At 49.0% G+C, this 27,726-nt stretch overlaps 3 protein-coding genes across 12 annotated transcripts in view; 1 reads left to right on the top strand and 2 right to left on the bottom strand.

The window, feature by feature from the left end:
- Positions 1-13,441, bottom strand: part of TEX264 (testis expressed 264, ER-phagy receptor) — a 34,530-nt gene extending 21,089 nt beyond the window's left edge. The window contains exon 1 of the mRNA XM_075574208.1: positions 12,498-13,441. Within this exon, the coding sequence (XP_075430323.1) occupies positions 12,498-12,764 (267 nt within the window). The 5' untranslated portion in view covers positions 12,765-13,441. The remainder of the gene's footprint in view (positions 1-12,497) is intronic.
- Positions 16-27,726, top strand: CYB561D2 (cytochrome b561 family member D2). 4 transcript variants are annotated; one of them, XM_075574213.1, is made up of 4 exons: positions 16-292; positions 24,495-24,632; positions 25,856-25,893; positions 26,901-27,726. In XM_075574213.1, the coding sequence occupies exons 2-4, from the start codon at positions 24,506-24,508 to the stop codon at positions 27,402-27,404; spliced, it is 669 nt and encodes a 222-aa protein (XP_075430328.1). In that variant the 5' UTR covers positions 16-292; positions 24,495-24,505; the 3' UTR covers positions 27,405-27,726. The 4 variants fall into 4 exon arrangements, with proteins under 4 accessions (XP_075430328.1, XP_075430327.1, XP_075430326.1 ...); XM_075574212.1 differs by lacking the exon at positions 16-292 and adding an exon at positions 23,325-23,825; XM_075574211.1 differs by lacking the exon at positions 16-292 and adding an exon at positions 23,326-23,539.
- NPRL2 (NPR2 like, GATOR1 complex subunit) lies at positions 14,468-23,277 on the bottom strand. 7 transcript variants are annotated; one of them, XM_075574202.1, is made up of 13 exons: positions 23,113-23,263; positions 21,920-22,122; positions 19,606-19,685; positions 19,273-19,364; positions 18,054-18,222; positions 17,691-17,799; positions 17,459-17,595; positions 17,275-17,372; positions 17,089-17,125; positions 16,792-16,885; positions 16,584-16,701; positions 15,478-15,620; positions 14,468-14,810 (listed from the first exon to the last, which is right to left on the bottom strand). In XM_075574202.1, exons 2-13 carry the CDS (start codon positions 21,945-21,947, stop codon positions 14,743-14,745), a joined length of 1,173 nt encoding a protein of 390 aa, XP_075430317.1. In that variant the 5' UTR covers positions 21,948-22,122; positions 23,113-23,263; the 3' UTR covers positions 14,468-14,742. The 7 variants fall into 7 exon arrangements, 6 of the variants coding, with proteins under 6 accessions (XP_075430317.1, XP_075430318.1, XP_075430320.1 ...); XM_075574203.1 differs by having other exon boundaries at positions 19,606-19,682; XR_012788578.1 differs by lacking the exon at positions 21,920-22,122 and having other exon boundaries at positions 15,478-15,625; positions 23,075-23,277.

The following is a 27,726-nucleotide window of genomic DNA, read 5'->3' as shown; positions in this document are numbered from 1 at the left end:
AGCACTGGATTCTGCAGTTTCTGTTCCCAGTGGTCTCCACCACTCTCGGCTGTACCCGGCTAGGGGGTGCCGTTCTGTGCTGAAGCACTGGATTTCCAGTTCCTGTTCCTATCCCTGAAGTACCTTCACCCAAGATTTCCTGTTGATGACCTCGGCTTGTTTCCTCGACCACCGCTCCTGTGCCGCCTGCCTTGACCCCTGCCTGGATAACGTTAACCCTACCTTCTCCAATCCTGACCTGGCTATGTCTGATTACGGAATCCGCACTCCGGACCTGACTCCGTGGCTTAAGGTCGGTGCTTATACATCCCCACCCTAGCCCCGCGGTCCGGTACCAGTTTGTGGCAAGCACGAACGTTACAAGTTGTGAGTGGAGTACCTCAGGGATCGGTACTGGGCACCTTGTTTTTTAACTTGTTTATTAATGACCTTGAGGTTGGCATAGAGAGCAAAGTCTCCATCTTTGCTGATGACACTAAATTGTGTGAGGTAGAATCAGAGCAGGATATAATTTCTCTCCAGAAGAACGTGGAGAAACTGGAATCTTGGGCAGGTAAATGGCAGATGAGGTGTAAGGTTATGTATTTGGGAAGAAAGAATAAGCAGGCAGTTTACAAATTTAATGGGGATACATTTGGAGAATCCTTTATAGAGAAAGATTTAGGAATTGCTTATATACAGCAGGCTTGGCAATAGTGCCCAAAGTCAGGCAGTAGCTGCAAAGGCAAATAAGATTTTATCTTGCATTAAACAGGGAATGGATGGAAGGAAAATAAACATAATGATGCCCCTTTTATAAAGCATCAGTAAGAACACATCTTGAATATCGAGTAGAATTTTGGGCACCACTCCATAGAAAAGACATTATGGAACTAGAGAGCGTGCAGAGAAGAGCCACCAAATTAATAAAGGGGATGGATAATCTGGTTTATGAGAAGAGGCTAGCTAAATTAGATTTGTTTGCATTAGAAAAGAGGCGTCTAAGAGGGGATATGATAACTATATACAAATATATTGGGGGACAATACAAGGAGCTTTCAAAAGTAAAGATGGGAAGGATGTTGATCCAGGGAGTAATCTGATTGCCAATATCGGAGTCAGGAAGGAATTAATTTTTCCCCTTATGAGATATTTCACTGGGGTTTTTGTTTGCCTTCCTCTGGATCAATATACTATAAGTACGTATATAGGATAAGTATCTGTCGTCTAAATTTAGCAAAGGTTGAACATGCTGGAAGTATGCCTTTTTTCAACCTCATCTACGATGTAACTATGTAACTGATCAATAATGGTGTTCATGGATGGATAGCCCAGAGAGAAAACACTGCTCTCTAAAAAGAACATTGCTGCCCATCTAAAGTTTGCCAAAGAGCACATAGAGGATCCACAAGACTTCTGGAACAATATTCTCTGGAGAGACGAGTCAAAGGTAGAACTTTTTGGCCTTGGGAGAAACGCTATGTTTGGTGGAAACCAAACATTGCATTTGAATAGAAGAACCTCATCCCAACCACCAAGCATGGTGGTGGGAGTGTGATGGTTTGGGGCAGCTTTGCTGCCTCAGGACCTGGACGGCTTGACATCATTGACACAACCATGAATTCTACATTGTATCAGAAGATTCTAGAGGAGAATGTCAGGCCATCCGTCTGTGAGCTGAAGCTGAACCGAAAGTGGGTCATGCAGCAAGACAATGATCCTAAACATACAAGCAGATCTACAGAAGCACGGCTGCAGAAAAAGAAATTCTGTGTTTTAGAATGGCCTAATCAAAGTCCGGACCGAAACCCTATTAAAATGTTGTGGCAGGACCTTAAGCAGCTGTCCATGCAAGGAAGCCCTCAAATGTCACTGAGTTGAAGCAGTTCTGTAAGGGGGAATGGGCCAAAATTCCTCAAACCCGATGTGAGACTGACCAGCAGTCACAGGAAACGCGCAGTTGAACTCATTGGTGCTCAAGGGGGCGCCACCAGGTACTGAATCTAAAGGGGGCGCCACCACGTACTGAATCTAAAGGGGGCGCCACCAGGTACTGAATCTAAAGGGGGTGCCAGCAGGTACTGAATCTAAAGGGGGCGCCAGCAGGTACTGAATCTAAAGGGGGCGCCAGCAGGTGCTGAATCTAAAGGGGGCGCCAGCAGGTGCTGAATCTAAAGGGTCACATACTTTTTCACACATGGATATTGAATGTTGAATCATTTGTGGATAAAAACATGATGAAAAAGTACCATGTTTCTGTGTCATTTGTTTGATCAGGTTATCTTTATCTATTATTAGGACTTCGGTAAAGGCTGCGCTTATAGTGCCGGCGACGTCAGGCCGCGGTCGCTGGAAAAGTCAAATTCGAGATGACTTCCAGTGATCGCGACCAAGCCGTCGCTCTGTCTTGTCGCGCTTACTATAAGCGCACGCGATGGCGGAAATGCATTTGTTTTGATGCGACGTCGCCGGCACTATAAGCGCAGTCTCAAAAACAGGTTGGACATCTTTTAGAAAGGAAAAGTATACAGGGTTATACCTAATACGTAAACATGGGAAGGGTGCTGATCCAGGGAGTAATCTGAATGGCAATTGGCAATTGGAGTCAGGAAGAAATTATTTTTCCCCTTATGAGATATCATTGGATGATATGTCACTGGGTTTTTGTTTGCCTTCCTCTGGATCAATATACTGTAAGTACAGATATAGGATAACGTATCTGGTGTCTAAATTTGGCATAGGCTGAACATGATGGGCGTATGTCTTTTTTCAACTTCATCTACCGTGTAACATGTATGTATGGAGCTCTGGAGGGAGAGCAATGCTCTGCAGGACAGGGAGAGGTTATACAGAGCAATGCTCTGCTGGACATGGAGAGATGAGGCTATACAGAGCAACGCTCTGCAGGGCAGGAAGAGAGGGTTATACAGAGCAATGCTCTGCGGGGTTGGAAAAGAGGGTTATACAGAGCAATGCTCTGCGGGACATAGAGAAAGGGAGTTATACAGAGCAATGCTCTGCAGGGCTGCAAGAGAGGTTATACAGAACAGTGCTCTGCAGGGCTGGGAGGGGAGTTATACAGAGTAATGCTCTGCAGGGCTGGGAGAGGGCAGGCTATACAGAGCAACACGCTGCAGGGCTGGGAGAGGGGGAGTTATACAGAGCAACGCTCTGCAGGACATGGAGAAAGGGGGTTATACAGAGCAATGCTCTGCAGGTCTGGGAGTCTGCAGTGTTGCATATGCAATGATAGAATAGTGATGGGACTTTAGGGGATGTGAGCGGGTATTGCACACATCATGCTGCCCTCCTGTTACAGAGGCATTATGGGTAACACATCACAGCGGTATATGTAAACACACTGTGACAGTCAGACATATATATACACACAAGCTGTACCCGGCGCAGCATACGCAGATCTAGCAGGTTATTAATTAAACATTACTCTTTGTTTTCACCCCTCCCTGTAACTCGTTGCTGTCTCTTCTCCCCTCCCTCCTCCATCATACCCTGCTCCTCCTTGCACTCCCTCCCTCCTCCATCATGCCCTGCTCCTCTTTGCACTCCCTCCTCCATCATACCCTGCTCCTCTTTGCACTCCCTCCCTCCTCCATCATACCCTGCTCCTCTTTGCACTCCCTCCCTCCTCCATCATGCCCTGCTCCTCTTTGCACTCCCTCCTCCATCATGCCCTGCTCCTCTTTGCACTCCCTCCTCCATCATGCCCTGCTCCTCTTTGCACTCTCTCCTCCATCATGCCCTGCTCCTCTTTGCACTCCCTCCGTCCTCCATCATACCCTGCTCCTCTTTGCACTCCCTCCCTCCTCCATCATGCCCTCCTCCTCTTTGCACTCCCTCCTCCATCATGCCCAGCTCCTCTTTGCACTCTCTCCCTCCTCCATCATGCCCTGCTCCTCTTTGCACTCTCTCCCTCCTCCATCATGCCCTGCTGCTCCTTGCACTCTCTCCCTCCTCCATCATGCCCTGCTCCTCTTTGCACTCCCTCCCTCCTCCATCATACCCTGCTCCTCTTTGCACTCCCTCCCTCCTCCATCATGCCCTCCTCCTCTTTGCACTCTCTCCCTCCTCCATCATGCCCTGCGCCTCTTTGCACTCCCTCCCTCCTCCATCATGCCCTCCTCCTCTTTGCACTCTCTCCCTCCTCCATCATGCCCTGCTCCTCTTTGCACTCTCTCCCTCCTCCATCATGCCCTCCTCCTCTTTGCACTCTCCCTCCCTCCATCATGCCCTGCTCCTCCTTGCACTCTCTCCCTCCTCCATCATGCCCTGCTCCTCTTTGCACTCCCTGCCTCCTCCATCATGCCCTGCTCCTCTTTGCACTCCCTCCCTCCTCCATCATGCCCTGCTCCTCTTTGCACTCTCTCCCTCCTCCATCATGCCCTGCTCCTCTTTGCACTCTCTTCCTCCTCCATCATGCCCTCCTCCTCTTTGCACTCCCTCCCTCCTCCATCATGCCCTGCTCCTCTTTGCACTCCCTCCCTCCTCCATCATGCCCTCCTCCTCTTTGCACTCCCTCCCTCCTCCATCATGCCCTGCTCCTCTTTGCACTCTCCTCCATCATACCCTGCTCCTCTTTGCACGCCCTCCCTCCTCCATCATGCCCTGCTCCTCTTTGCACTCCCTCCCTCCTCCATCATGCCCTGCTCCTCTTTGCACTCCCTCCCTCCTCCATCATGCCCTGCTCCACTTTGCACTCCCTCCCTCCTCCATCATGCCCTGCCCCACTTTGCACTCTCTCCCTCCTCCATCATGCCCTGCTCCTTTGCACTCCCTCCCTCCTCCATCATGCCCTGCTCCTCTTTGCACTCCCTCCCTCCTCCATCATGCCCTCCTCCTCTTTGCACTCTCCCTCCTCCATCATGCCCTGCTCCTCTTTGCACTCTCTCCCTCCTCCATCATGCCCTGCTCCTCTTTGCACTCCCTCCCTCCTCCATCATGCCCCCCTCCTCTTTGCACTCTCCCTCCTCCATCATGCCCTGCTCCTCTTTGCACTCCCTCCCTCCTCCATCATGCCCTGCTCCTCTTTGCACTCTCTCCCTCCTCCATCATGCCCTCCTCCTCTTTGCACTCCCTCCCTCCTCCATCATGCCCTGCTTCTCTTTGCACTCCCTCCCTCCTCCATCATGCCCTCCTCCTCTTTGCACTCCCTCCCTCCTCCATCATGCCCTGCTCCTCTTTGCACTCCCTCCCTCCTCCTCTTTGCACTCCCTCCCTCCTCCATCATGCCCTGCTCCTCTTTGCACTCTCTCCTCCATCATACCCTGCTCCTCTTTGCACGCCCTCCCTCCTCCATCATGCCCTGCTCCACTTTGCACTCTCTCCCTCCTCCATCATGCCCTGCTCCTCTTTGCACTCCCTCCCTCCTCCATCATGCCCTGCTCCACTTTGCACTCCCTCCCTCCTCCATCATGCCCTGCTCCTTTGCACTCCCTCCCTCCTCCATCATGCCCTGCTCCTCTTTGCACTCCCTCCCTCCTCCATCATGCCCTCCTCCTCTTTGCACTCTCTCCCTCCTCCAACATACCCTGCTCCTCTTTGCACTCCCTCCCTCCTCCATCATGCCCTGCTCCTCTTTGCACTCCCTCCCTCCTCCATCATGCCCTGCTCCTCTTTGCACTCCCTCTCCTACTTATCTCATCTGTCTCCTCCTCTCCTAGCTGTCTTCACTGCCATTAAAATCCCTTCCCCCAGTGTTTCCTGGGTGAGTGAGAGGCCGCTTAGTATATCACAGAGGGGAACGCGCATGTCTTTATTTACATAGCGACAACAGCGTACTCAGCGCTTTACAAAGACAATACAGTACAGGACACTATAATAATACAAGAAGTGCAGTTAAATCAGACAATAGGAAAGGAAATCCCTGACCCAGAGAGCTTACAATCTAGGTAGTATGTTGGGAGAGTTACAGAGACAGCAGGTGAGGGAATAAGTGCAGTAGATGTCAGTGCTTGGCCACAATGGTTGGTAGGAGCGACTGTGGGTGAAGGAATGTAGCCAGGAGTCCAGGCTATTGGGACGCTTCTTTTGAGAGGGGAGTTGAAAGAGCAGGTGTATAAATCAGGCCTGGGAGGCCAGTCTATTACTGAGGGTTACACAGCAGCACAGAAAGTTAGTTTTTATGTGTGTAAAAATTGTCAGATCATTTAGAAAGCCAAGTTCTCACAGTTGCAGGGTTATTGATGAAGGACGCACACGCACACGCACACACAAAGCTTCAGATAACGCAAAGAAGTATGGAGAGATGCATGATGGGTATTACCCAAAGAGACAGGAATAAGAATGAATGGGTTCGAAACCAAACAAAAGTCTGTGACATCATCACACGGGGACAGAAATTACAATGGCGATGGACTGGACATATCACATGAAGAAATGACCATCGTTGGACAAAAATGGAACCCAACTGGATTCCAAAAGAGATTGGAAAGACCAAGACGACGACCAAAATAACATGGGAGTGTGAGAACAGAAAATGTGTTGGAGCGATGTGGACAGCGGAGGCTGCAACCGCAGTATCTGGGGGGGTGGGGAGGGGATCATTGGGGAGACGAGGGCTGGAGATGTGTATCATTTTGAAAAGGCCTCTAGGTGGAGCCAAAACGTTGAGCTGTTAAATTCACAGATATGAGATGAGAGACGCACAAAATTCTGGAGTGCTGCTTTTTTCAGGACACATAAAGTGGACGATAAGGTATTAGTGTATAGTGCATAGCGTATAGTGCCCGTGACGTCACCCGTCGCCGTTAGCAAAAGTTGCATTTCGCTTTGCAGCGGCGGCGCGGGCGACCAGGCCATTGATTGGTTCAGGGGCTGTCACATGAGGCGACAGCCCCTGAAAAATCAAATATTGGCGGCTTCAAAAAATCGCATCGCCACGTCGCTTTGTCGTCGTCGTGCTTACTATAAGCGCACGCGGCGGCGGCGACAAGGCATTTGTTTTCGGGCGCCTACGGTCGCGCTTACAGTCACTGCGACGCTGATGTCACGCTGCAGTCGCTGAAAAAATCAAATTGAAGTGACTTCCAGCGATCGCGACCAGGCCGCCGCGCCTACTATAAGCGCACGCGACGGATGGGATGCAATACATTTGTTTTGACGCAACGTCGCGTCGCCGGGACTATAAGCGCGGCCTACGGTGTAGTATATCTAATCCAAAAATATACCCAAGTATAAACAGTTGCCAATGCCCTCACATCTGTGACAATCTGTTTAAGCTCTTCCGATCTGGTTGTGGTTCCCAGGTCTGGTCTTGTTATATATCTCAGAGCATAAACGGAAAAGCATACATGGGGTAAAAAGCCTTTCACTGTAATATTCAAAGAGCTGATCAGGAACAGTCCCAAACAGGATGAGAAATGGCGTACAAAGGCAGTAGGAGCTGTTCAGGTATACTGCTGCTCCCACAAGTAGAACGCACGGCCAGTGTTAAGCTGGCTCTGGCGTCGTCCTTCTCGGGTTGTGCGCCCAACGAATGCCCGGATTATGTCACTTCCGGGAGCTGCGACTATGCTGCATCGCCTGCTTCTGCTCGGCACTCTGTCATCCCTACGCGTTTCGCTAAACAGCAAATGGGTAAATAGATACGCGTCATGGAGCAAAACGCACGGGATAATTGGCAATTGTTTATTCTGGGGTATATTTTTGGATGAGACATACTGCACCTAAACAACCGCTTTCTGTATATTGCATTCAGACCCCGTGGAAAGTTATTTTCGTTGGAGCTGCATTTTTCAGGACTAACTTTATTACATAAAATATATCTTTTTGCTTTTTTACACTGGAATTTTGCACTGACTTCTTTTTTAAATTGGTGTGCCTGCAACCTAAAGTTCAAATCCACCCCCCCCCCCCCCGTTTGGTCAGGTACTTTTGGCGCGCACCACAGTGAGCTCCTGCCATTTCGCGATCTGACATCCTGCATGCAAGTCACGGAGCAAGTGCGTAGAAAAGAGCAAATCAGAAAATGACGTTACACACTTAGTATTTATGTATTCGGGGTCTCTGCAGGTTGTATGTGCTTATTATAGTGGGATATGGGGGCAATAACCGTAGCAAGCAGACAGGGTCCCACCAACCCCCCCCCCCCCATGATGTGAACTATATATAAATGCTATACTGTTCTAGCTAATCCTCAAAGTATTTCATGTATGATACATAGTCATGCTATAGGGGGCAGTAGCATAAAAACAGTCCGGCACCAGAAGACATTTTCTGTCTCCTTACAGCTGTGATCGGCTCTAGTCCCAAGTAAAATCCTTAAGTCAATCAGGAAAACGTAATCAGAACCACCAGCGTGCATGTGGATAAGGGGACGATTATTATTTTTTTGGGGGTGGGAGGAAGGTACAGGAACTCATTACGGATCATCTAAAATACCAATTGGGGATTGTCACTTAGCCCAAAGAGATCCTTTAAGTACAGACCTATTGCCAGGGATGAGTGCTACTGTATTAGTGGGCCGTTCTGACGGGGTCTCCCTCAGCCCTATGGCTAATTTGTACTACTTGTTATTAGTTGTTATCGGGGGTGGGGCTGGAGTCAGAGCGGGGCCAGGGGCGAGTAGCTTTTTGGGTAATTTGTCAAGGTGCCTGTGTGTGTGTATATATATATCTGTACCGTGTTAGCCGAGCTTAATAATCAAAAACGAATAGACGACACCGTTCTGTGGCTAACGAAATGCTTTTATTTGTGCGAGCTTTCGAGATACACTGATCTCTTCTTCCGGCGATGTTACAATGGATAAAGCAAGAGAGGTTTTTACTTAAAAACAGTGCATCTTTGTCACGGCGACAGGTATTTACACATTTAAAACCGGGATCTTATCATTGAGCAAAGCCAATAAGTAGAATAAATGGTAATTTATTCCATAGAAACAGGCAAACACACATTGAATTACAACAGACAGAAAAAGATACACTTACTGGGGGTCTGGGATTGACACACTATACTTCCTAAGTGCATAGAATCCTCACCCTGATACAGTGGCAAAAACAAACAGCCAATTTCCAGGCAGCTTTTTCTCTTGAAGCAGCTTCTTCCTGCTGGAGACGTGTAACTGGACACTTATTAGCCTGAGTATCTAAGATGACTTAGGCCGGTTCTCTACTGCGTGCGCGCGCTATGCCGTGTGCGGCAGTTTTAGTTGGCTGAGGTTAGTCTGCCATTCTATAATGGTGCCGCGCGCGCGCACGGCAGGGAGAGTGGAACCGGCCGACAGGGGAGAGGATGAGAAAAAGAATGAATTTGCGCCGCTACTGCCGCTGAAAATGTGTGTTGTGTATGTGTGTGTGTATGTGTGTACAATGTTATTATAACATTAAACTATTTATTTCAAAACTTATTTAAACACACACATACATACACACATATATATACATACACACGTATACATACAGTACCTCATTATACACACAAAAAGCGTGCGGCACGTGCACGCGCGGTCGCACAGCCGCACACAGTATAGAACGGCCCTTACTCAGAGCTTGGAACTAACAGAGTCTTTGGAAAACTTGGAAAATCTGAAACACAAACATTGAATCCCTTGGAATCACTGGGGGAAAAAAACCTCTTTTAGTAATCTGCCAAATTTGAGCTATGTCAGAGTTTTTAAAAGCTCTGATCTTCATTCCCAGAAACCCTGCAGCCCAATCAAAAAACCTTAGCAATTTCCCCAGCAACCAATCTGAGGTGACTAGACGGGGTTTCTTAAACACCTGAGTGTTCCCGGGAGCAGATAAAATATTCTTCTCTGCCCCTTTGCCCCCCCCCACAGTGCGAGGCTCCACTCTGGGCTAGGCCACATGTACCCTTTGAGCTGAGGATGTGGGTGCTTCACTTAGCCTTTCTTGCTAACAAATGGTTCACAACTCCAGGAAAGTGTCACTTTCATCTAGGACCAAGGGTTAGACCCACCGGCACCAACGCCCAGGTGGCTGGGAGAGGGAAGACCCTGCTTTGTTTCATGGACACAGTATAACATGTTAAAACATATCAGCTTTAATAACCTATATTTTTCTATTCTTCTTTATTAACATGTGCTAAGTTTATTTGATGTGGGAGAAAGAGTTCACTCCAACTGTGTTTTTTCTCCCATTAGCCATATCTCTGACCCTCAATAAATAAACTTATTTTAATACAAACCTGCTCAGCATTATCTTAATAAAAACCCTCTCAGTTTTATTTTGGGGTTGGAGTAAACCCTCAACTTCTTATCCCCGAGCGAGGGTGACCTGGGTAAGAACTGGACAGCCCCTCCGGTTTATATTAGGGACCCCTTGACTGTTTCAGGTACCCTTTTCCTGCATGTGCCTCATTTTACCTTCTCTGGTCTGTGCTGAAGCAGGACCTCCTAGTGGTGAGTCGCAAGAACGCTTTTCATGGTAGGGTTTTGACCGGAGCACTGCGCTTCAATGTAGCCGGGAATCTAACCTGAATCCGGGGTACATTTTGGGGTCCCAGTAACTTTGGAACCCCGCTAAATAGACGCAATCTGAAAGAAGTTTCTCCGTCAATCCTCACCTGAAACTAACCGCCTAGAAATCCCCTGGTCCCAGCACCCCAGGAAAGGCAAAATCCACAGAAATCTTTAGTGTCGCATAATATGCACACAGTCACACTGATGCATTTAGGACATCTGGGTCCAAGAGCTGACTCTCTAGGACCCCCAAAACACAGTTCAGGGGCAACCAAGTGGGCTTAACCTTTATTATAAAGCCTGGTTACCCCCTCCCCGTCACAATCTTGGAATGTATTTTTGACTGAAGCCTATCCCTCCCCCTATGCAGTATGCGATTTAAGACTTAAGGTGTTAAATGGTCCCTGAATGTTAGTGATGTAAGAGTGGGGGGGGGGGGGGGTGGTGTGTGTGTGTGTGTGCGCGTGTGTGTACAGTTATAAAAAGCACCCACAGTGTATACAGCGCTTTACAAAAGCCTCTCACACCTGCTTCCCTACGCACACAAACTTTTTTCAACAACATCATTTTTCTTTACAACCCGGGCAACGCCGGGTATATCAGCTAGTATGTATGTATGTATATATATTCATATATATATTCAATCTATTACACATACACACGATCTCGCCTGTGTGTGACACACCTGGGTCAGCATTTCCTCTGAGACGCTCTGCAGCCTCCTGAGGCCTTCACTGAAACTATAAGCAAAGTCCCCTGAAGCTCTTTTGCTATATATATACCTGCAAGTCCCTCTGCACACTACCTGCTCTAGCAAACTTGATCATGTGAAATACAAAAAGAACAAAACGTGAGATCCAAAATGTTATACACCAAGTAACTCATCCAAGTTCATACTCCTATTACATATAACCCCTCCCTATAACTCCTCCTATTACCCATATAGCCCCTCCCTATTACTCCTCCCATTGCCCTTATATATGCTCCCTATAACTCCTCCTATTGCTCCACTTAACGCTCCTATTGCTCCATATAACACAGTGTTCCCACCACTCCGTGTTTGACCCGGAGACTACGGGTCTCAGTTGGGCTGTGCTTATAGTGCCGGCGACAGCGACGCTGCTTCAAAACAAATGTATTGAAGCCGTCACGTGCGCTTATAGTAGGAACGACGCGACGGCTTGGTCGCGATCGCTGGAATTCACTTTAATTTGATTTTTTCCAGTGACCGCAGCGTGACGTCAGCGTCACCGGCACTATAAGTGCAGCCTTAAGTATCTCCGGGCTACAGGTTTAGATTGGAAATCTCCAGGCAAAACAGGGAGCTCGGTGCAGGGACATGTGCAGGGACATGTGCAGGGGCCTCAGCTCTTGCCTTCTCCAGTGGTGGCATCATCTCACATTGCAGTCCCGTAAACATGGCTCCGCGATGTCAAATGGCGTTGCTTTGCTATGTCATAGCAACACAGCGCCGCAGAGCGTCCTGTTGTGATGGCAACACAATACCGCATGTTGCCGCGACGTCCCATTGTTATGGCAACGTGCCATGTTGATGGGACAATGAAGGAGGAGATGCCACCGCCGGAGAAGTTAAGAGTTAAATATATAAATAAATAAATAAAAAGTAAATGGGAGATGCAAAAATTCTCCGGGTTAGCCATCAACAGAAAGTGGCAACCCTATAAAACTCCTCCTATTACCCCATATAACCCCTCCCTATAACTCCTCCTATTACCCCATATAACCCCTCCCTATAACTCCTATTGCCCCATATAACCCCTCCCTATAAGTGTCTCTCGGTGAGCGCGGCATACAGGGGGTGTGCGTACGCAGCACGTGGGGTCTACACGTGGCATAGATGGAGTGTGCATGAGACGACCTCCTCCCAGAACTATGAAGGTTCAGCAGCAGTCTGCGTGTTACCCGGTCAAGCTTCGCGGTACCAGCACACGAAACTGCCTCCGTCAGTTGACACCAATGAGAGGGATTACATGTACTGATACACGGGTGGAGGGGGAAGACAGAGCTTGGCGTGTTCCCTCTCACACCGCTGACATATGTGGCATTACAGGCGTGTGCTCACCTTCATAGGGTTGTCATAATACACCCCGATAGCCACCAGCTTGGGACCGATGCTGCAGCTCTCCGTGTACAGGTTTCCGCTCTCATCGTACGGCCCCACACGGAACTTGTAGGCAACGACCACGCCGCGGATGGGTGGGGGCCCTGCGCGAACCTCCACCTCCGTCAGGAGCCCCGAGTACACGGCCACCCCAAACAGGGTGAGGAGAAGCAAGGCCACCAGGACCCCAACCAGGGTCAGCAGCACCCAATCCGGGACAGAACTCATCCCGGCCCCGCCCAATCCCAGCGCCAGAGCTGCGACACACGATGCCCGATTGGCTACTGGGGGCTTCTGACCACTTCACACCTCTCCAGCCAATGGGAAGGGGCAGGTCAGACCAAGTGTCCAGCCTGGGGTGGGGGGGTAAAGAGGGGTGGACCCTGAACGGCTGTTTTGGGTCGGGCTCTCCCGAGAACACACACCCCTCACTGACCCCGCTTAATCGTACAGTCCAGACTGACCCTACCCGTCCTGACTGATATATCACCTGGATTCTACCACTCTTAGGCCGGGGGGGGGGGAGCCGGCGTGTGTGAGGGGAGAGGAAGCACGGGACAGGACACCTCAGGTCCCGCTTCCTAGCCCCGCGAGACTACTGGTTACCGAACTGTCCTGTCTCTAGGTTCCGGGGAGGACGCTCTCCTGTAGCGTTCACCGCTACTCCGGACACCCCATCACCAGGACTGTACCAACTCCGCCGCTTCCGGGTGCAGTGCTGGGCGACTCCACGAGAGACGAAATAAGGGGGGGTTCACGGGCATTTTAGCTATAAAAGACAATGAGCTGGACTCTGCGGGGACTCTCTAACCCAGCCGGGAAATATCCGTGCGCTTTATTTACTGTCGCTGTCTCGGTCGGGTCACCTCCGGGAGCGAGGGACAAGGGATTCGGCAGGACAGTACAGCACATCTCCCCCCGCCTCTGCTCTTGGTACTGCCCAGGAGTGTTTGGAATCACCCATCTCGTCGCCATGGAAACGGAGGGGGATCTCCCCATCTTACTCTGCTTCCTCGTTGTGAATTAGGACATCTCGCGCCTGCTCCGGCGAATCCTCTCGTGATAAAGAAGCTCCGACAGGCCGCCGCCCGCTGTCTCCGTGTGTGCGGCGCCTGTAACTTCCTCCCTCCCTTAGGAAAATGGTACATTCCGCTGCGGGGCGCAGGTGCACGCGGGGGGCGGGGCCTGTAGAAGAGCCGCGCTCTGATAGGGCGCCTAGCGCAGGTGGGAAATCCTGAGGGAATAAAAGGCCTGGAGAGAAGCTGCGGGAAACAGCTGATGACACCTCACAGCAACACAACTAGGAACACACACCACCAGGAGTGTGTACACACACACACACACACACACACACGAGGAGGGAGGCTGCACCTCTCACAGTTACCCACACACCCACCTCGCAAGCAGGCTAACCTTACAATGCAACAACAGGAGTGAGGCAGTGCCTTCGCTCAGTAACACTACAACGTCACAACACAATGCGACAACAGCAGGCGGGAGCCGCCATCAGCAGGAGGGAAGCGGAGCAAACACAGCACAACATACACAGAAGTGAAGCACCTGGCACCTCACAGTATAAACAATACCAACACACCAAGTAGGAGACACCGCAAGTTACAGCACAATGGCAATATGATGTAACCCAACATAGTGACAGCCAGTCTAAGAACTAATAGCTACACCAATGTAACTAATCAGGCTCTGCACACGCACAAATAAAATGAACAGCAATATGTACGCTCCAGCGATGCCAGTTTTCATGGACTGTCCATGGTTTATTCAGCCTACCATGAGGCTTTACTCCCTCTAGGTCACGTCATTAATACACATGTATGGGATGTGTAGAAGAGCAACATGTCAACTGGTGTTTAGGGCTCAACATGCAGTATATTCAGGAGGCCATTATTACTTAAAAATGCAATATACAAGAGTGACATCTTAATATTTTATTAACTATTTCTGTTGCTTTAAATAAAGAAGCTTAGAACTTCCCCCATTGGCACTTTGGCTGGAAGGTGACGTTGGGCAGACGTCTGTGCATGGTTCTCAAAATGTTTTAAAGTCAGTGTGACGTTCTGCCAGTATCTGACGTCCAGGCACAACCCAAAAAAGGGTTTCGGAGTCTCGGGCCTCTCCACGCAGCTTTCTCGGACAATGTCTGGGGCCCAGTTCCCCTCTCACTGGAGCTCTCAACAGCGTCCGCTGCTCACTTTAAGCACACAATGATATTAGAATCACTGTCCAGCCGCTCGTCCAGCTCCCGGTAACTCATCCCTGTGGGTAAGAATGCACAATGTTAGCGGCATTACTCAGGGCCCAGAGACTCACAAAACGGATAACAACTCAGAAGTGCTTGCCACAAGAACAAGGTAGTGGGCGCGCCCGGCCACAGCAGCGGTAAGAGGGGGAGCGCGGACAGAGAGCGTCAAGGACAGCAGTGAGGCAAGCAAAATGAGCACACCAAGAATTTTTTATTTTTTTTAAACTGGGCACAGTGAGGCAGTAGCAGCGTGGAGAGACGGGGGCACAGTGAGGAAGTTGCATCGTGGAGAGACGGGGCACAGTGAGGAAGTTGCAGCGTGGAGAGACGGGGCACAGTGAGGAAGTTGCAGCGTGGAGAGACGGGCACAGTGAGGAAGTTGCAGCATGGCGAGACGGGGGCACAGTGAGGCAGTAGCAGCGTGGAGAGAGACGGTACACAATGAGGAAGTTGCAGCGTGGAGAGACGGGCACAGTGAGGAAGGTGCAGCGTGGAGAGACGGGGGCACAGTGAGGAAGTTGCAGCGTGGAGAGATGGGCACAGTGAGGAAGGTGCAGCGTGGAGAGATGGGCACAGTGAGGAAGTTGCAGCGTGGAGAGACGGGGCACAGTGAGGAAGTTGCAGAAAGGAAAGATGAAGAGCAATAAGGAGAGAGACATACACAGCATGGTAAACACGTACCCGTCTTGCAGCAGATCTCATCATAGCTGTGGCTCCCAGTGTAGAGGCGGGCAGGGGGACTCCGCTCGTCACGAAAAACCTTCACTGGGTATTTCTGCAACCGACGGATCAGCTTTTTCATCAGACCAAACTGGATGAGTTTCCTGTGCTGGCAGACAGAAAACAAGTCTGGTAACTCGTGCCAAGAAGGAGGGTGATGAAGACCCAGCAAAAAGATGTATAGAACATATCTATTGTGAAACTGTGATATAAAGCCCATGAAGGGGGGTGCACTAGGATCTATGCAACCATTTTGTTTCTCTCTGTTTGTCCATCTTAGTTTTTTTATGTAGTTATGAAAGAAGGATGAATGAGTTTTGACCTCTGTGATTCTGGTATTCTGTAGAGTCAGAGTCCCCGGGCCTTTTCTCTCTTCTGAAAGTAATCTGTATATATGCCAGGTGCAAGGGGGGGGGGGGGAGTGAATGCAGAACCAGTTTGAGATAAGAACTATTCCTATGTAAAACTCCCATTTGTGTTGGTGAATGTGTTTTCAAAATAATTGGAAGTTAGGAGCGGAAAAGATAAGATCCTGCTTTTTCTTATTTTTCAATAACAGCCCTAAACTTAAGAATGTGATAATTGTGTTGTCAGGAAATATTATGTATTAAAAACCTGTATTTACTGATATTGGTTAGGTATCTGTAGCAGAGGTCAACCCTCCTGAAGGGGCGTATTACTATAATTTTCTATAAGTCAGCCCATCTAGGGGCATGTATTATACCTCAGCAGTGTATAAAGATGTGTTTTTACTGTATGTCAGAAGAGCTCTGCATTGAGCTTTTCCCCTTGTATACTCGTACTGAAATAAATTCTTACTTGATTAACTCTGAAAAATAATGAACCCATAATCATTGTATTTTTTCTGGCATTCTCACACTGCATCTGTGAGCAAAGTGTGAGTGTACTAAATTTACTTTGAGTAACGTGTCTGTCAAACTCACGTTCCTTCTTTGGAGGCATTACAGGAGGTGCGCTGTAGAAGGGCCACGTATAAGAAAATATATATATCAAATGGAAAGATGTCTCGTGTTAAGATCTAGGTATAGTTTAGATGACCGCCTGACCTCTCATCCACTCTCTGAAGCTGCTGTGTGTGACGGGCGATCAGGTCCCGCACTGTGGTGCCTGGGCTCAGACCGCAGTACAACTGGAACACATCACGGAGACTGGGACGCTTGCTACCTGCAAAAAGAAGGGGTTCAGACAGACCCTGAAGATACATACAACTTGGGGGTGGGGGGGGTTGGTGTTAAGGCATAACTTGTACATTACCTGGCTTGCTGACGTAGCATACACATTCCTCCTGTAAGGCTTTGTCATGAATCAGCTCCTGGACCCGAGGAGTTGTGCAATACACGTTGGAATACTGAAGAGAGAGCAACACACTGGGGCCCAAAAGAATACAGATACTCAGAAAAAGAGAGTGAGACGTTCTTACACAGAGACAGAGAGACAGACAGACAGACAAAAACTGACCCATATACAGATTGGCAACGCACATGGGAGAGAGGAAACACCTATACAGCAGATGAGAAAATGGAGAGACGCATAGAGGCCTCTGATTCTTACCTGAAATATGGAAACCAGCGTTACCACCCCATAGTACCTATAAAGAGCAGGGGGCAGGTGAGAATCTGCTGCCCCCAAACACAGGCAATAGAGTCCAGCAAACATGCCACCCTCACATCCACCCCACTCCCGCGCTAGTGTTCCTGCACTCCTCAGCCCACGTCTGGCCCTCTCCTCACCACTCACATCAGGTTTTGGATTGCGATCCGCACTAGGTTCAGCTCCACATCAGCCTCAGCTGAAATCTTTTGGATGTGACGAAACCCATCAATGTATGGCAGGATCTAGAAGACAGAGTGTTTCAGACTCGCATCTGAGTGGAAGGGACCAGAACCAATAAGTCATTAGAGCCCACTCCGTCCTTAATTACCTGCTGTGTGGTCAGATCCCACTGAGCGTTACAGAAATCATCCTTATCCTCTGTGAAAACGGGGACATCATATTCCTGCGCAGTGGGTGGAGCCACTCGAAGCTCAATCACCTTTAGGTGCATAGTGTTGCTTTCATCTAGGGAAGGAGACGCATCAAACAATTAGGAGTGGGGACGGCATTATACAGGTATGGGTAAGGCAGATTGCGATGGATAGAAGGATGTGCAGTACTTATGGGCAGGGAGCATTCTCCAGTGGAGTTCAGCCCTTCCAGGAGAATGCTCATGATGGGTACCAGTCTCTGCTTGCTGTCCTCATTCGAGATGAAACCACTTTCCAGCTGCAGAAAAAAAAGAAGGGCGGATACAACACCTAATGCACAAGCTCTGGATATAGGGAGGGAAGCAAATAGAGAGTACAACTGAGTGGTGGGTTGATAATGGTGGGTATGGGTGTGTTGGAGTGGAGTAATCGGATGGGGGAGGACAGCAGTCAATGTCTGAGCGTTGGGAATTTGGGGGGGGGGGGGGGAGGGGGATGGCAGTCTGCATCAGATAAGATGCCCACGTGAATACACATTGAAAAAAACGGCACCTCCAGAGTGGTGAGATATCCTGCCAGCTTCTTGACGATGGGCTCTAGGGCACAGGTCTTGGCACGGGCATCACACACGAAGCCCAGGTTAAAGAGCAGTGCATTGCGGCTGTACTTTTTGTGCTCGATGCACACGGGGCAGCCAATCAGCTTCTTGTCCATGGCAGTGCTACGAGGGGGCAAGGCCAACAGGTGACGTTACGGTACCCAGTGGTTAGGGCGACCTTCCCATTTCATCTTCTAATCTGCGCTCACCCTCCTACAATGCTTTATACATTCTATCACAAACACGTTCCCTTTATAATCATAATCATCTCCCTTCCTCAGCGCTACCGCTGACAGCCTCCTCGCTTAGGCTGAGTCCATACAGACTTCAGCCATGCGGAGGGGCGCGGAGGCTGAGGGAAAGCGGGTGATTTCCCTGACCTTAGACCGCGTGCCGTCCGGGGGCGTGTCGGGGGGGGGGGGGGGGGCTGTGATGTCACGGAGCTGGTTCGCCCTCATTGGGCGAACCGCTCATGTGACCGGCCCTGCGCTCCGGCGAGCTCAGAAACGTAATATTTGTTAAGACACACGCTTCCGCAAGCGTGCAAGAGCCCCTGCTAAAGCCGCTGTCATTGCGGCTGCAGGGGCTCACTGCCGAGCAGCAGCGCTCCTCAGCGCCATGCCCGAGGCCTTAGTCCCTCCTCCTCCTGTCACTCACTGCTCTTACTGTCGAAATGCCACTTAAATTCTCATGGTGTCAACTCATTTACCTGCTGAATTTCTTCTTGTATAAAACAGACGGCAAATACGGCTCTCCCAGTCCAACCCAATCTTCCCTAAATCAGCAACGCCATTTTTTCTGACTGCCTAGACCTCGGTTCTCATTTGTGGTGTGGGAATAAATCTATTTTTCTCGGACAGTTTTTATAGATTTCTTTGCACTTTACGGTTTGTTTATAAACTTGGTTCTAAACATGTTGTGCTGCCTCAGTATGAGAACCTCATCCCTCACTGTCTGTAACCCACAAACTGCGACCATCACCTATTGTTGGCATCCTTACTCTACCGACAAAATTTTCACCTCCACAATCTTGGCCTTTGATCCTGCTGCTCCCTCGATCACTATCTCTACATTCCTTCCGCTCACCTCTCACCTCTCGTAATGCTCCAGCCTAAATCTAGGTTTTGGGTGATTCTTATACAAGATACAGGTCTGTGCGTGTTGTATACTCACACGGTAATAAGCTTGTTCTGCAGCTCGGGTTTGGTGATGATATAAACCTGCACCGTATCAAACAGCTCCCGAGAGATGTACTCCTCTGGGACCTGGGAATATAGCTCATACTCATGATCTTGCGGACAATGCGCAGCTGCTGTAGACAACTTCAGCGAATTGTACTCCTCTGTACTTGCCAAGGGCAAGGTGAACACTGGCTGCAGTTTCAGCCTCTGCCCTTCACTGTCCCATATACAACTCCCCCAGCCTCCTCCTAATCTGACTATTCTTGCTAGTGAGGGCAAGGAGGGCCATTCCTTATCCCTACCCTGCTGGCTGGGATCTACTCACCTGATAACTGATCTTTGGCCCCAGTGTAGGGTGGAACTCGCTGAAGAAAATGCACTCGATCCTCCGACCAGACATGACTGCTAAAGAGAACATCAGTACTACTTGTACACGGTATAACATATTAATGTAATAACTACACACAAGGGAAACTCCCGCACCGCCACAATATGAACCACGTTGAGGTGCTTACTAGGTAAGGGATTGGAGTATACAGAAGAAAAGGAACCTAGTATACTAGCACTCAGTCAAACTAAATGTATAATGATATAGTTAAAATACTTTATTGGTAAACAATGAAAATAAAAAAATGGGCTTTAAAATAACAATATATCAAACAGCACGTGACTGTGATCATTCGTAACTTAACTAAAGGTGGTTAAGTAGTGTATACATATGGAGATCCTTGATAGATATTCAGGATCTGATGCTATGTATCTCCTATGTATATGGAGATAAGTCCGTGATGTATCCACCACACAGATGATGTTAGTCCTGATGTATGTTCTCAGAGCGTGTGTTGATAAGCGCTCTGAATCAAGGTGACATATATATGATATGTAGGTATAGCATCTAAGTGAAGCAAGGCAGGAATCAATGTGTGACCATCTGTTAATGTGTGTCCGCTGTATAAATCCTAATCAAACACTAGAAGCTGCTTAATGTTGAGGAGGCACTCTACAAGTATAACCCATAGATCCTAATGGAACAAGTCTATAGGTAAGTACTCAATATAAGGATTGATGCAAACACCCTTGATAGTGTACCTAAGACAGCGTTATAGCCCTGGTAGTGTAGACAAACAATGGCTTGGCTACGGGGCTAGTGAAGGGAATACTCGTGCATCCTTAGTGTAGTCATAGGCAGCTATCCGTGTATATCCTCTGCACAGGATATATATTGGCTGCAATGGTATAGAAAGCGTATATCATTAATCCATACAGACCCCCATGTAAAGGGAAATGTTGGTTGGTAAATGCATACACCCATATACTGCCAGACTATGTGGGAGGTATGAACAGGTAATGATATAGATCTTCAACATGCGGTAGATATAGTTGCAGTGGTAAGTATATTGTATACCAATACCCATATACATCCACCCAGTCAGGGAAGTGTTAAAGGGTAATCTGCAATAGAAACACTCCTGAATGACTGATCCTTAAGGTTATTCATGGACAGAGATCTTTGAAGGGATATGGCCCCTTTAAATCCTGTCAGCCCAAATAGCACATAGAAATAATGTTTGTCCAACAGGAGATCCTCAATAGGATAAGAGTTTCAAATGATATGGGCTAATTGTGCTAAGGGTCACTTGGAGGATCAGTTAACTGGTGCTTCTAACAAACCAGCATGCAAACAGCTGATTGAGGCAGAGCCCCGGCGGCAGGTAGGTATACCATTGCAGCCAATATATATCCTGTGCAGAGGATATACACGGATAGCTGCCTATGACTACACTAAGGATGCACGAGTATTCCCTTCACTAGCCCCGTAGCCAAGCCATTGTTTGTCTACACTACCAGGGCTATAACGCTGTCTTAGGTACACTATCAAGGGTGTTTGCATCAATCCTTATATTGAGTACTTACCTATAGACTTGTTCCATTAGGATCTATGGGTTATACTTATAGAGTGCCTCCTCAACATTAAGCAGCTTCTAGTGTTTGATTAGGATTTATACAGCGGACACACATTAACAGATGGTCACACATTGATTCCTGCCTTGCTTCACTTAGATGCTATACCTACACATCATATATATGTCACCTTGATTCAGAGCGCTTAACAACACACGCTCTGAGAACATACATCAGGACTAACATCATCTGTGTGGTGGATACATCACGGACTTATCTCCATATATATAGGAGGCTATATACATAGCATCAGATCCTGAATATCTATCAAGGATCTCCATATGTATACACTACTTAACCACCTTTAGTTAAGTTACGAATGATCACAGTCACATGCTGTTTGACATATTGTTATTTTAAAGCCCATTTTTTTATTTTCATTGTTTACCAATAAAGTATTTTAACTATATCATTATACATTTAGTTTGACTGAGTGCTAGTATACTAGGTTCCTTTTCTTCTGTATATATTAATGTAATAATCAACATTTAGCCAGAACTACAAGATGCATCTATATTCTTATTATACACAGTAGCACCTGCTCATACTCCGTGATGCCCATACACTATGACTCATTGTCAAACACACAGACATACCACCACCAATGCTCACCCATACTACAGACCCTCAACATTACCGCTTTGGCCGGTACAGTACTGATTTGGCAGGCAGTTTACCTGCTTGTGCCGGTTTCTGTTCCTGCATGCTCTTCGTTGTGACCACAAGTCAAATCAGAACTTTCGTGACGCTTATAGGCCAGCCATGTGGCATCACTACACTGCCTGCCTATCAGTGTTGATAAAGATTCTGATTGATCCGTGGTCGCAGCAGCAGGAAACCTGCACCTGGGTCCCTCAGTCGTCTCAGCCTGCAGCTGCCCCTGTAACATTTTATTTATAAAATGTTTTATCAGGAAGTAATACATTGAGAGTTACCTCTTGTTTTCAAGTATGTCCTGGACATATAGAGTTAAGATGACAAATAATACATGGTTACAAATACATAGTTACACAAGTGAACAGGGTATACATTATATACAAGACATTGCATGCACAGTTAAGGATAATATAATAGCCGTGTGTAACAGTTACAGACCAGATTAAAATGTGAGAGCTTTAGTTTTGAAAGAACTTAGACTGGTGGTGGCTGTGAGGTAAGGAACAGCTGACAAATAATGCAAGGTACGTACACACACCAGCTGCCGCCTGATAGAAGGCGCCTAAAGCTGTTTATTGTAGTTTTGGGGGCATATTCTCAAAGATCTAAAATTCCGTGCAATTTGACCAAGAAGCGAACGGCATTGTGAACGACATTGAAGTGAACGGCAATTTCGGAGCTTCGAGAATATGCCCCATGGATATCAACCATCAGTTGTGAGATGGGGGGGGGGGGGGGGGGGGTGCAGGTTGTGGAACTTGCCCGGTCGCAAAACTACCTAATTCCGCCTCTGTGTAGTGTATATTAGGGGGCATATGATGGGGTGTGGGAGGGGAGAGGGGTCTATATGAGGTGTTGGGTTATTTGATGGGTCTGGGCTCTATATATGGAGTGAGGTGGTATAATAGACGCATGTGTACCTGTTTGATCTGCGATATGTTGGAGGGTATGATCGTATTAAAACACACACAGTCCAATACTCACGCATACCCATATAATAACCACCCCCCAATACTCACGCATACCCATATAATAACCCCCCCAATACTCACGCATACCCATATAATAACCCCCCCAATACTCACGCATACCCATATAATACCCCCCAATACTCACTCATACCCATAATATACCCCACAATAGGTACTCATGCTATTAGTGCTCCCCACTCCTACCTAGTAAGGAATACAATACTCCTAGAGGGCTGCAGTACCTGTCATACTCACGAACACTCATATACCGGCAACAGCATGTAAGCGTGTCAAGCCTCGCTCTGACCGGCTCCAGTCCCGTTTCTGCAGCACTCGCAGATTATTGGGTGGAGCGTCAGTATGTTATTGATGACGACACAGCCACGAGGAGGCGGGGCTTCCGACCTGGAACCAGCTGGCAGAGGGCAGGCTTTCCCCAGTAACAGACGGAGCATGTGTCCAATCAGAGCGAGGCTGTGCTCTGAGGGGCGTATCCACGACATTTCCTGGAGAGATATATAGATATATACAAATATAAAAACATTTAAACACACCCGCATATATAGATATACACATACAGACATATATATATATCACTATTTTTCACCAATACACTTTTTGATGAACTACTTTCAGAGTGCTGTCTCCTGTTTACCAGACTTCGGAACGGTATCGTATTGATATACTGTATTATTCATATGGGATATGCACCTATAGCTTACCAGCGCCTATAGGAGTGCCAACTGTTCTTTTTGACATATATATATACACACACACACACACACACACACACACACACACACACACGGCTGCAGAGACTACAGGAGGTGTGTGTATATATATATATAGTATAAAGAGAGAAAGATAATTATATATATATATATATACACACACACACACACCCTCAGGGTGACAGCGCCCATAGAGACTGTGCCACTGAAGTGCCGAGCTCCAGGTCTTTATCACAGTGTGACAACCATAGTGACTTTGTGATGGTGTGTATGACTGTGCCTGCTTGTGTGGGACGCTGTGTGCAGTGACACCATCTGGCCATGTGCGGTGACACTGTGTGGCCCTGTGCAGTGACACCATGTGGCCATGTGCGGTGACATTGTGTGGCCCTGTGCAGTGACACCATGTGGCCATGTGCAGTGACACTGTGTGGCCCTGTACAGTGACACCATGTGGCCATGTGCAGTGACACCATGTGGCCATGTGCAGGTGACACTGTGTGGCCCTGTGCAGTGACACCGTGTAACCCTGTGCAGTGACACCATGTGGCCCTGTGCAGTGACCCGTGTAACCCTGTGCAGTGACACTGTGTGGCCCAGTGCAGTGACACTGTGTGGCCCAGTGCAGTGACACCGTGTAACCCTGTGCAGTGACACCATGTGGCCCTGTGCAGTGACCCGTGTAACCCTGTGCAGTGACACTGTGTGGCCCAGTGCAGTGACACTGTGTGGCCCAGTGCAGTGACACCGTGTAACCCTGTGCAGTGACACTGTGTGGCCCTGTGCAGTGACACTGTGTAACTCTGTGCAGTGACACCATGTGGCCCTGTGCAGTGACACTATGTGTGGCCGTGCGCAGTGAGGACCGTGCAGTGATATCCCTTTTCTTGCAGGACTCGCAGTCATGTCTCAGAGCACAGATAGTGACACCCGTGTGCACCGCGCTCTGCGTGTGCTGTCAGGAGCCGCTGCTCACCTCACTGCACTGACTCTCACCGTGTCCGTGACTTGCGTATCCCAACCTGGAACAAGTGAGTGCGAGGGTCATAAGGGCAGTGTGAGTGTGTGTGTGTGTATGTGTGTATAAGCGTTATATATATATATATATGTATATATACGTTATATATATATATATATATACATACACACACACACCGATGCAGGATATGAGACAGCAAAAAGAATGAATGAGTTCCAAAGCAACCACGGGGGAAGAAATTAAAATGGCGGTGGGCCGGACATATCGCAAGAAGAAATGACCATCGCTGGACAAAGTTGGAACCCAACTGGATTCCAAGAGAAATTAAAAGACTGAGACGACGACCAAAAGTAAGATGGGAGGGTGAGATCAGAACATGTGTTGGCGCGACGTGGAGAAGAGAGGTTGTAACTGCAGGACCTGGGAGATCATTGGGGAGACTTCACCCAGCAGTGGGGAGACAAGGGCTGGAGATGATGTACATTCAGAGATATACATAACGCACTTATACACGTACAAAATGTCTTGTTTACAGTACTATGTACTGCTGAGAACCCAGAGAATACTACCGTACAATGTAACGCTGAGAACACTCCAATAACCAGTTTGCGCGATTGGAACTTCTCTCTTTTTTTTTTAATATATATATATATATAGTGCAGAATAAATGAGTTCTTCAGTATTCGGTGATACCTTTTTTATTGAACTAACAATTTATGTCATAGGACAAGCTTTCGAGAGTTAACCTCTCTTCTTCAGGTCAAGCAATACTGATATACAAAGGAATCTATGGCTAAAACAGTGTGGAGAGAGGGGGAAAAAAACAACAACAGATATTTACTGTAGATAAGGTCTGGACTAACACGGCTATTTTCTGATATATATATATATATATACAGTGTTCGACAAACCTATACATTTGCACGCCCTGGGCGAGTGGATTTAACATGGTGGCGAGCTCCTTTTGGCCCAGGCATCACACGTTTGGTACTAGGTGGCGAGTAGATTTTTTTGTTGGGTGAGTAGATTTTTTAGTTATTTGTCGACCACTATATATATATATAGACACATCGCTGCACGAAGGCCTCTCCCATGATCTTCTCCATGTTCTGATGTTATCCTCCTATCTTACTTGCCATCATCTTGGTCTATTGATCTCCCATGGAACCCCCCCTCCTCCCCTCCCCTCCCCCCAGCTGCTAAATGATCTGCATAGTGGGGAACATGCTGCAGTGATTCCTATGACACTATTAACCTTTTGATCTCCTCTTCCAGGTCTCTTCTCCTGGCACCCGTTCCTCATGACCCTAGCTGTGAGTATTGACCCAAAATGCATAGTGACAGATGAATATGCGCCCACTAGAGTAAGGAGCCGCAAAGTGACAGGCAGGGTGGGGGGGGGGGGCACAATGACAGGTGGGGGTGTTGCAGAGTGACGGGAGGGGAGGATGGGGGTGTTGCAGGGTGACAGGCGGGGAGGGGTGTGGCAGAGTGACAGGTGGGGGAGTGTGGGGGTGTCGCAGAGTGACAGGTGGGGGGAGTGTGGGGGTGTCGCAGAGTGACAGGCGGGGAGGGGAGTGACAGGTGGGGGTGTGGCAGTGACAGGGGTAGTGTGGGGTTGTCACAGTGACGGGGGTAGTGTGGGGGTGTCAAAGTGACGGGGGGTAGTGGGGGGTGTCACAGTGACGAGAGGTAGTGTGGGGGTGTCAGTGACGGGGTAGTGTGGGGGTGTCACAGTGACGGGAGGTAGTGTGGGTGTGTCGCAGTGACGGGGGGCAGTGTGGGGGTGTCGCAGTGACAGGGGGGGTAGTGTGGGTGTGTCGCAGTGACAGGGCGCAGTGTGGGGGTGTCGCAGTGACGGGGGTAGTGTGGGGTGTCGCAGTGACGGGGGAATAGTGTGGGGGTGTCGCAGTGACGGGGGGATAGTGTGGGGGTGTCGCAGTGACGGGGGTAGTTTGGGGCTGTCGCAGTGACGGGGATGGGGGGCAGTGTGTGGGTGTCGCAATGACAGAGGTAGGGGGCAATGTAGGAGTCGCAGAGTAGCGCACTGGGGAAAACTGTGGGGTGTCGTAGGGGGAGGGGGTAATGTGGGGGTGTCGCAGTGACACAGCGAGGGGGGAGTGGAGGTGTCACAATGACAGGGAGGGAGAAGTGTGGGGGTGTCACAAAGTGATGCACGGGGGGAGTATGGGGGTGTTGCAGGACAGGCAGGGAGTGTCACAGTGACACTGGGAGGGGGGCAGTGTGGGTGTGTGTGACAGGCGGGGTGGGGAGCAGCATGTGGGTGCCGCAGTAACAGGTGGCCGCTCTGTCCCTGCAGTTTTCCTTTCTCATGACGGAGGCGGTCTTGGTGTTCTCCCCGGACTCCTCCCTGTTCCGCTCCCTCTCCCGCAGAGCACACGTTCGCACACACTGGGCTCTGCAGCTGCTGGCTGTGCTCTGCGCTCTGCTGGGCCTGGGGATCATCTACACCAACAAGATGCAGCAGGGGAAGCGCCACCTTTCCACGTGGCACGGGCTGCTGGGGACACTGACGGTGCTGTGTGCTCTGCTGCAGAGTCTCGGGGGGGTGTCACTGCTGTACCCCAAACTGCTGCAGAGCTGGAGCCTTGCCCAGCGTAAATTATACCATGCCACCGCCGGCCTGCTGGGCTACCTGCTGGGCTGTGCCAGCCTCCTGCTTGGCATGTGCTCTATATGGTTTAGCGCCTCTGTCACCGGCGTATCCTGGTACCTGTGTGCCATGTGTCCCCTCCTCACTGGCCTGGTTATCATGAACCAAGTGAGCAACGCCTATCTGTATCGCAAGAAAAGCCAGTCCTGAGTCGGGGGGTCCGGACACAGGTTAAAGACCGCTCTCCCCCATTGTGTTATTGGGCTGGCGCTGGACATGCAGTCGGTGCTGTCGGACAAATGTCCAAAACACTCATAATCACGTCTGCAAGCATGATTACACACACACGTTCTGTTACTCTCGGATCATGGCGCCGCGCCTTATTTGTGATACAATGAGCGTCTGTACAGGGACGGGCCTGGTGACAGGATGGGTGGGCCTGGTCCCCTCGTGTGGGGGTGTCACGTGTCACATGCTCGCTGTCGTATCCGAGCTTCTCATGGACCCAATAAATGCTTTGAACGGTTTTAAA

Source organism: Ascaphus truei, chromosome 17, assembly GCF_040206685.1.
Source record: "Ascaphus truei isolate aAscTru1 chromosome 17, aAscTru1.hap1, whole genome shotgun sequence".
In the NCBI taxonomy this organism is placed as follows: domain Eukaryota; kingdom Metazoa; phylum Chordata; class Amphibia; order Anura; family Ascaphidae; genus Ascaphus; species Ascaphus truei.
The sequence above is the reverse complement of the archived record's forward strand: the minus strand, read 5'-3'. Positions and strand labels throughout refer to the sequence as shown.